We start from the raw sequence: 9,375 nt of genomic DNA on the forward strand, positions 1-9,375 counted from the left end.
GGAGAAGAGGCCCCCATCTCTCCCCACAGTCCACGTCCTCAAGTGGGAGACATCTATTTTCACCAGTGGGGCAATCGCTGCTTTGAGGGGGGCCATTTCTAACCCCTTGTTCAGTGTTTCCCTGTGTGTCTGCTCATCTCCCTGATGTTTGGGAGGGCAGAGGGAACTAGGAATGAACGTCTGACCTTGGGCCACCCACTTCTTCTAAGGCTCATTTTCCTCTTACTGAGGAAAGGATACTGAGGAAGGGGTGGTGGTGGTGAAGATGATCTTCATGTTCCCTCCTGAGTTCCCTTCTGTGGGATCTGCATGCTGCACTCAAGCACTGGTGGTGGTGGGGGTGTCACTCTGCCCCCTGCCTCACCTCAGCCCCATTACTTTAGGATCTTAAAAAGCACTTTCACCATAAAGTTCCCTTCCCTGGTCCTTTTTATTTCCCAGACAAAAGGAAATGACTCACCCCAAAGTCACCTCGAATGAGTGAGGTGGTGTCATACAAGCAGACAGGGAGTCCCCAGAGACAACCTCACCCGCATGGCAGCTCCTCCTTCCTTAGGGATGCTCTCCCTAAGGAGAATAAAAGGAAAAAGGGGTCACATTTCCTTTTGGTCCCTGGACTTGGCCCTGCAGCAGAAATTCATCTTAAGCTCTTGACTTTGGGGATATCTCCCTCCCCTACTGGTCATATCTCCTTGTGTCACTAGTAACCTCAAGGCGAGGTCAGTCCGGCAATCACGTGAAGCCCTCACGTTTGCAAGGTTTGCAGAAAGAGCCTGTTAGCTTTGATCTCCCGGGGAACAGCCAAGCTTGCCAGTCCCTCCCCAGGAATTCACATGCCTCTGCCATACAGGCTTTCCAAACACGCCACCCTGACTCTTCAGGGCACACCCGACCCGACCCGGCTCTTAGCTCCTCCCCGGGTCCCAGCAATCGCTTTTGCAAAGCAGAAAGGGGGAAATACACGCAGTCCGCCCACTTTGCCAGTGGACTACAAATCCCGATAGGCTTGGCGTTACGCAGGCGCACGGAGCTCAACGTGCCTGCTGCTGGAAAAGTGTGTCACTGGGGCACGAGGCGCTCCCTCGGATCACATGGTACCTGCTCCAGTGCCGCGTGCGGCCCGGGAACCCTGGGTTGCCGGCGCCTGCGCAGAGCCCTCTGTCCCGGGGAAAAAGGCTGGGGCAAAAGGCGGCTGAGATTGGCAGAGTGAAATATTGCTGCCGAGGGAACGTAGCAGGGCACACGTCTCGCTTCTTTGCGCCTGGGTGCCCCGTTTCTCCCCATCACCTACTTACTTCCTGACTGCAACCTCTCTCCCTCTGGGACTTTTGCACCGGGAGCTCCAGATTCACTACCCTGCAGCGCTGTGGAGCCGTCAGGCAGTGGCACCCCGTGCACTGCAGAGACCCGACCCTCCTTGCTACCTTCCAGCTAGAAGAACTACAGCAGGCTGATTTCCCCTCCCCCACACTCTGCTCTTCCCATGCAAAGCAGACCTCCGTTGCCTCTGCGTCCTACCCTTTTGCAGGGCTGCAGTCAGGCAACCCCGAGACCTTGCTGCAGGGTGCCTCGGATCTTGTTTGTGATCCGTGGGATCCACTCTCCGCCCTCAGTCAGTGTCCAGGGGGCGACAGCAGCAATTGCAACCTCCAGTCTGTGTCAAGGTCCAGTTTGAATGACCGCTCTCAGCCGGTGAAGACATGACGACCCTGGACTCCAACAATAACACAGGTACTGAGATTCTTTACTATCATCATCCTTTGGTACTGTCTCTTCGCTTCCATGTATGCCTTAGAACAAGAGGAACTTTTTAAGGGGCTGGGGACTCCCTCGGTCTGGGGATTTGCTAGCATAATGGGTACCATAGGCTGGGATTTCCAGAGCGAGTTATTCGTCCTGGGAATATGCCCAGAGGCGCCCCACCACCACCTCTCAGAGTCCCAAAGCTCCTTTTAGCCTGATGGACTCGGATCCCGGGCAGGAGGAGATGGAGAGCGGGTATATGTGATAAGATGCACAGTTTAGAGGGACTGGGAGCTTTGGAGCAGTGCCTCAAACGCCCCTTTTTCCCCCTCCCCCCTGCCCTGCAGCTGTAGCATGGCTGACCCTCTCGGAAAGATGATCCTCGCCTTCCTCTCTTTCTCTTCCCCTATTTCCTGCAAGCTCAAGGGAACCTGAAAAGCAGTGGGACGATAGGGGCTCCAGGCAGGAGGGGCTGGGGGAATGGGTCGGATCTCACTGGGGAATCCTCAGTGACAGTAGGGAGCGGCACTTGAGGAGCCAGCAGAGTGGTGCTCGGCCCCAGGGAGGACACCCACAGCGCCCGGGAGGCCCGGAGGGCTCACATGGCTGCGGAGCCGGGCCCACGTGCTGCGTTTGTTTTCATTCAGCAGAAGCCGTGGCCGCCACCCCATTGGTCGTTGTCTCCCGGCCCCGTTACATAATGAGCTCCGCCCCCCCCGGTCGCCCCGGCAACGCGTGTTCCCTTCTCTCCTCCCCTCAGTTGCCCCGGCCTGGCTGGCGTTTGGGGCCCAGCCCGGGACTTGGAAGCCCAGGAGGGGCGGGGCGGGGGCGGGGCTGATGCTCCTGATTGACGGGACGGGGAGGGGCGGGGCCTTGGGTTCCGGGGTTCCTCGTTGGGGAGCCACGTGCAGGAGGCACACGTGGAGTGAGGACGTGAGGCCGGCTGAGGGCCCGGCTCCCGCCCCGCCCCGCCGAGATCTGGGTGAAGCCGGGCTGACTCACCGCCCCCGCCTGCCTCTTTTTCCTGTCCGCCTGCCTGGGACGGGAGGGGGGTGGGGAACCTTCTCCCCATCCCTGAAGCAGAGTAAACTGGAGCTCTCCCTGACCTCTCATGGCCTCGTGTTTACACTCCTCAATGGTACCTCACATTTAGCCACTCTTGTCTCCTCGTTCCTTTTCTTTTTATTTTGTTTGCACCTACTTCATTTTACTGCCTTTAGACTCAGTTTCACCACATTCCAAATTCTTTCTGTTCCTGACTCCTGCAAACACTGTCTTAACTCCTCACCCCCACCAAACCAGCAGCAGTCTGTCAGAAAGGACTTCCCCAGAACAGCTACAGCTACATCCCAGAATCATTACTGAAAGTCTTTTTTTTTTTTTTTTTTTGGTCACAGAAAACTGAGACCCAGAGAGAGAGGGGAGGTAACTTCCTCTAGGTCACAGATCAATTTGGTTCTGATAGATCTGGATCTAGAACTAGATTCTTTTGAGCATGCCCCTCACTTCCAGGTTAGAATCATCTTTGGATGAAAGTCTTACTCCCTTTTTGGGGATGGGTGAACTAGGTCAAGTTCATTTACCACCAAATGATATCCCATCCCATCCCCCCCCCCACCCCCCACCCAGCTCTGAAACTGTAGGAGCTGACCTGTTGTGCAACTATTTTATTGGGAGCTGGGTTCACCCTGACCAACCTTGAGCTATTTTAGGGTTGCCCTGCCCAGCTCAGTGTGTGTCAGTGGGTGAGCAAGACATGTGCCTCTGGATATACGGTGACATGGCTTGTGTTGGCTCACACGTGTCCTAGGATCCTCCCTTTTCCCACCCCACCCATGGCAGGCCAAGCTAGGTGCTTGGCAAAGGTGTGGCAGGCAGGTCACCTTTTCTCCTGCTAATGCCACGGGAGCACAAACACCTGGTTGACAATGTAACCAGAGGGTCGAAGTCCCTTGAATGGCCGAGAGCCAAGGTCGTTGTCACCTGGCTGAGAGATCTAAAAGGGGAATTCCTAAGCCCTAGGCTGGACAATTTGTTTTTCATGTCCACCAACCTGCAATGGGCATTGCTAAGTCTTCCCTGGACGCGGAGGGAGAGTCTACTCTGACTCTTGCTTTTGGAGGCCAGGGGAACCAGCCTGGGTAGTTTCAGTACCTTTGGAGAAACGTCTTCCAGTTTTGGGGGAATGTCACTGTCTTACTCTTGTAAGACCTTACTCTCCTCACTGTTGGCTAGCTTGCCCCAAATAGTCTCATCCCTGGAGTGGTCTTGGTGTTAAAATTGGCAGCTTTTTTTTTGGAGGGTGAAACTGGGCATTCTGAATGGGTCTCAGCTGCTCATCCCATCCTCACATCTGCCACTAACGATGAAGTCATTAGCTAGCTTCAGTCCGTATTCCCAAGGAAGGCTTCCGGGGTAGCGGGGTACATATATGAGATGCCTGCAGAGGTCATGCCTTTAGGGAGGCACCTCACACCCAAGGCAGAAGTTGAATGTACCCTGCAAAGAGCCTTGGGGTGTCGGTTGGCCATGTGATATCTGGTTTGCATTGGGGAGTTGCTTATTGTGGTTCTTCCTGGGACTCCAAGATTAAGGGTTCCACAGTTAACTTCCGAGCATGCAGCAGTGAGAGGTAGATGGGGGATGAGCAGGAGTGGTGCCCTAGGACCAAAGATACATGGTGCTGACACCCCCTTCCCTTGTGTTCTCCTGCCAGGTGGTGTCATCACCTACATTGGCTCCAGCGGCTCTTCCCCAAGCCGTACCAGCCCTGAGTCTCTCTACAGTGACAGCTCAAATGGCAGCTTCCAGTCCCTGAGTCAAGGCTGCCCTGCCTACTTCCCACCATCACCCACTGGATCCCTCACTCAGGACCCAGCTCGCTCCTTTGGGAGCATTCCACCCAACTTGAGTGATGATGGCTCCCCTTCTTCATCTTCCTCCTCCTCCTCCTCCTTCTATAATGGGAGCCCCTCAGGGGGTCTACAAGTGGCCCTGGAAGATAGCAGCCGAGTGTCCCCCAGCAAGAGCACCAGCAACATCACCAGTGCGTAAATTTCCAGCTGATTTGGGGGAAGTCGGCCAGGACTAGGTTGGGACTTGGTGTTCAGATGACACGGTTATTCCCAGGGCCTACCCTGGCCTCAGGGATTTCTCCTAGAGTTGCACCAACCGCTGTCCAGCCCAGTCTGAATACTGGAGGAGCTCCTCAGCTTTTCCCCTAGAATTTCCAGCCCAGAAAACCTCCACATCTCTGGCCAGACAGCTCTCCTGCTCACCTGCTGCCCCTCTCTTCCCACAGAGCTGAATGGCATGGTGCTACTGTGTAAAGTGTGTGGGGACGTTGCCTCGGGCTTCCACTATGGCGTGCATGCCTGTGAGGGCTGCAAGGTGAGGCAGGTTGGGGGTAAGGGCAGAGAGGTATGACCTCATTCCCCCGGACACATAGGCCTGGCCTGGATGGAGATGCTCACTAGCTGCCCCCATCCTTCCAGGGCTTTTTCCGTCGGAGTATCCAGCAGAACATCCAGTACAAAAGGTGTCTGAAAAATGAAAACTGCTCCATCGTCCGCATCAATCGCAACCGCTGCCAGCAGTGTCGCTTCAAGAAGTGTCTCTCCGTGGGCATGTCTCGAGATGGTAAGGCGGCACTGTTGCCCCACAAAGCATCCCCACAACTTCCCCCCCACTTCCTTCCACCCAAAGTTTGAGTTAATCCCTCCCTTAAAAAAGTCCCAACAGAGACACGTCAGACGGTGAGTCTCCTCTGTGTAGGGGATGCCCATCTTTCATCTTTTTGGATAAACACACTTCTTTACTATTCGCTCCTCTGGTCCCCTCATAGGGCAATCCCTACTTGGAAAACTTCCTCAAGGGGCGTGGCCTTGGTTTTAGTTTTGATGTAGAACCCCAAGCGTTCAGGGCCTTGCCCTTTCAAGAGGAAGGAAGAGAAGCGTGTGAGTGTGTAGGAGAACTTCCTGACGCTGCTCTCATCCTGTCACAGCTGTGCGTTTTGGGCGCATCCCCAAACGAGAGAAGCAGCGGATGCTTGCCGAGATGCAGAGCGCCATGAACCTGGCCAACAACCAGTTGAGCAGCCAGTGCCCGTTGGAGAACTCACCCACCCAGCATCCGACTCCAGGCCCCATGGGCCCCTCACCACCTCCCGCTCCGGCCCCCTCACCCCTGGTGGGCTTCTCCCAATTCCCACAACAGCTGACACCTCCCCGATCCCCAAGTCCTGAGCCCACAGTGGAGGATGTGATATCCCAGGTGGCCCGGGCCCACCGAGAAATCTTCACCTATGCCCATGACAAGCTGGGCACCTCACCTGGCAACTTCAATGCCAACCATGCATCGGGCAGCCCTCCAGCCACCACTCCTCATTGCTGGGAAAGTCAGAGCTGCCCGCCTGTCCCCAATGACAACGTTATGGCTGCCCAGCGTCATAATGAGGCCCTGAATGGTTTACGCCAGGCCTCCTCCTCTTACCTTCCCGCCTGGCCCCCTGGCCCTGCCCACCACAGCTGCCAGCAGCCCAACAGCAACGGGCACCGTCTGTGCCCCACCCATGTGTACCCAGCCCCAGAAGGCGAAGCACCTGCCAACAGTCCACGGCAGGGCAACTCCAAGAATGTTCTGCTGGTGAGGGCACTGGGGGTGAGGTGGGCAGGGGGCCTGGGAGACTGGATTTAGCATAGGGCAGCTGGGTGTGCTTGGAGGCTCATGCAGGGATATCCTCTTCCCAGGGGGGAGGATGCTCAGCCTTGCAGTAAGGGCTGTGCCTGCAAATCCCTGATCTCCACCTGGCACCTGATTGCTCCTTTACCTAAAAGACCGATCCTCTAGGGCCACAGCCTCTAACCTGGGCAGAAGCTGGGGTCCAGCCCTGCTGGGGGAACCCACCTGAGCCAGTCTGGTTGATATTCCCCTCCCCAAATCCCTTCCTCCTCCAGGCATGCCCCATGAACATGTACCCCCACGGACGCAGTGGGAGAACCGTGCAAGAGATCTGGGAGGATTTCTCCATGAGCTTCACACCTGCTGTGCGGGAGGTGGTAGAGTTTGCCAAGCACATCCCCGGCTTTCGTGATCTTTCTCAGCACGACCAGGTCACCTTGCTTAAGGCGGGAACCTTTGAGGTGAGTGACCCTTTGTGCTCCCTGCTCTTGACCTTGGGAAGGATCCTGCAGAAAGACTTGGTATCTAGGATAGGGAGGGGCTCTGAAAGGCTTTGGAACCCCAGTATCTTTGTCCTGGCAGCCTCTGACTGCTGAAGGAAGGGGCAGAATCCCTCCCCTTCCTGCGTCAGGTTGGCTGGGACTTCTGTAATCTCAGCTGGGGTCTCAACACATCCCATTACCTGGAAATAACACCTTAGGGCACATTGCTACCCCCATTCTAGACTCAAATCAATTTTGGTGAACTTTTGCGACCTTGTCCCAGGTCACGGGTAGTGACAAAGTTAAGACTCAGATTCAGCCCTGCTGGATTCTAAAGCCAGGGTGATGTTCCCCATCCTTCCATCTCTCCCCCACCCCCACCCCATTGCCCATTCAGAACCCACCCCCACTCTTTCCCGAGAAACCTAAGGTGGTGCCAGTAAACCCTTTGGAAAACTTTAGGGGCAATTTGGCAAATGCTCCTCCCACCCCACCAGGGTGACTGTCCCTGTCCCCTCTCCCTTAGGTGCTGATGGTGCGCTTTGCATCGCTGTTCAACGTGAAGGACCAGACAGTGATGTTCCTGAGCCGCACCACTTACAGCCTGCAGGAACTTGGAGCCATGGGCATGGGGGACCTGCTTAATGCCATGTTTGACTTTAGTGAGAAGCTCAACTCCCTGGCGCTTACCGAGGAGGAGCTGGGCCTCTTCACCGCGGTGGTGCTTGTCTCTGCAGGTAGGTCAAGCTCTCTCCTGAGCCTGACCCTGGAGGGGGGTGGGGGGGAGGAGGCGGACGCAGTTCGATTCAACACACCTTTTATGGAGTACCTACTCTATGCCAGGCCCTGCACCGGGCACTGGGGATACAGACATGATTCAGACACAGTCTAGCTGGGGAGACAGACTCATGCCCGACTAATTATAAAACAGTGAGATAAGTGTCACAGTAGAAGCATGAACCAAGGGCTTTGGAAGCACAGACAACTATTTCTGCCTGGGGGAGCTGGGGAAGGAGGTGACACTTGAGTGGGGCCTCAAAGGACAAGTAAGGTATTGCCAGGCAGAGAGGGGGAAGGGCATCCCAGGCAGAGGGAACTACAGAGCAAAAAGCAAGGGAGCCTGGACACGTTTGGCCTGTTCAGGGAAGGAGAGTGGCCTTGTGGGATGGGAGGTGACCAGCCCTGCTGAGCCCATGCTCCCAGCTCTCAGCTGCCTCCTGCTCTCGGGGCAGAGGCCTGGGAGAAGGAGTTGCGCTCCTCTCCTCCTCCTTCCCCCCGTGGGCCCTCCGAGGGGCTTCAGGGAGAGGCTGCACCGGTGGCCGGGTCCTCCTCCTTCTTCTCCTCCTCCTCCTCCTCCTCCTCGCAGACCTCCTCCGGTTCCTCCTCAGAGGAGCTCGGGGAGCCTGCCTCACTGCTGTCGTCTTCCCCACAGACCGCTCGGGCATGGAGAATTCCGCTTCGGTGGAGCAGCTCCAGGAGACGCTGCTGCGGGCTCTTCGGGCTCTGGTGCTGAAGAACCGGCCCTCGGAGACTTCCCGCTTCACCAAGCTGCTGCTCAAGCTGCCGGACCTGCGGACCCTGAACAACATGCATTCCGAGAAGCTGCTGTCCTTCCGGGTGGACGCCCAGTGACCCGCCCGGCCGGCCTTCTGCCGCTGCCCCCTTGTACAGAATCGAACTCTGCACTTCTCTCTCCTTTACGAGACGAAAAGGAAAAGCAAACCAGAATCTTATTTATATTGTTATAAAATATTCCAAGATGAGCCTCTGGCCCCCCGAGCCTTCTTGTAAATAACTGCCTCCCTCCCCCATCACTGACCCTCCCGTCCTCCCCTATTTAAATCACTCTCCGCCCCCCCCACCCCCGCTTATTCTCTAGCCCCCCGATTTGTTCTATTCCTGTCTCAAATCCAATAGTTCACAGCTGAGCTGGCTTCTGTGGTGTGTGCTCGTTTTGGGGGTGGGGGTGGAAATATTGCCAAGGCTGGGGCACACCTCTCCATCTGGTCAGTTTGTGGGGTGGGTATTCTGCCAGCAGATGGGAGGATACAGGGAAACAGCACACAAGTCTAAGGGGGGGTGCCCAAGGGGGTTATTTTCATCATATATTTATTACATAAATATATAGTAAAATAGACGAGCAACAATTACCATAAAAATATCTTTCTTTAAAATCCTGACCCAAAACACAACGGGGTGAAAAATCGCACGTAACAGACATACTGATTGTCAACGTGGGGCAGGAGTAGGAGCCCCCCAAGTCACCCCTGCCAGTCCCCCACCCCTCCCTGGGGAAGGGACCTACCTCTTTCCCTGTTTCTGGCCACAACCCCCCTCCCCCCACCCCAGCACCAGCTTCTCATACATTCAGTAGCGCCTCCAGGGAAGTGTCCCCTCCCCCACCCAGGAGATCCCGGGGCAGGAATTACTGTCCCCCTTATGGACGGTGTCTGTGTCACACGCCCCGCCC

At 56.1% G+C, this 9,375-nt stretch overlaps 1 protein-coding gene across 1 annotated transcript; it reads left to right on the top strand.

The window, feature by feature from the left end:
- The first annotated feature begins 1,103 nt into the window (after nucleotides 1-1,103).
- Nucleotides 1,104-8,833, top strand: NR1D1 (nuclear receptor subfamily 1 group D member 1). The gene is made up of 8 exons (XM_058704755.1): nucleotides 1,104-1,731; nucleotides 4,460-4,789; nucleotides 5,045-5,133; nucleotides 5,238-5,382; nucleotides 5,747-6,387; nucleotides 6,699-6,884; nucleotides 7,432-7,642; nucleotides 8,338-8,833. The coding sequence occupies exons 1-8, from the start codon at nucleotides 1,701-1,703 to the stop codon at nucleotides 8,535-8,537; spliced, it is 1,833 nt and encodes a 610-aa protein (XP_058560738.1). The 5' UTR covers nucleotides 1,104-1,700; the 3' UTR covers nucleotides 8,538-8,833.
- Nucleotides 8,834-9,375: the final 542 nt, after the last annotated feature.

This window comes from Neofelis nebulosa, chromosome 16 (genome assembly GCF_028018385.1).
Source record: "Neofelis nebulosa isolate mNeoNeb1 chromosome 16, mNeoNeb1.pri, whole genome shotgun sequence".
Lineage (NCBI taxonomy): Eukaryota > Metazoa > Chordata > Mammalia > Carnivora > Felidae > Neofelis > Neofelis nebulosa.

Bases quoted from the DNA above. Each gene is read 5' to 3' on its own strand.
- NR1D1 (XM_058704755.1), top strand. From the start codon at position 1,701: ATGACGACCCTGGACTCCAACAATAACACAG. The intron at 4,790-5,044 runs GTGCGTAAATTT...CTCTTCCCACAG, and splicing joins GAGCACCAGCAACATCACCA to AGCTGAATGGCATGGTGCTA. The intron at 5,134-5,237 runs GTGAGGCAGGTT...CCATCCTTCCAG, and splicing joins ATGCCTGTGAGGGCTGCAAG to GGCTTTTTCCGTCGGAGTAT.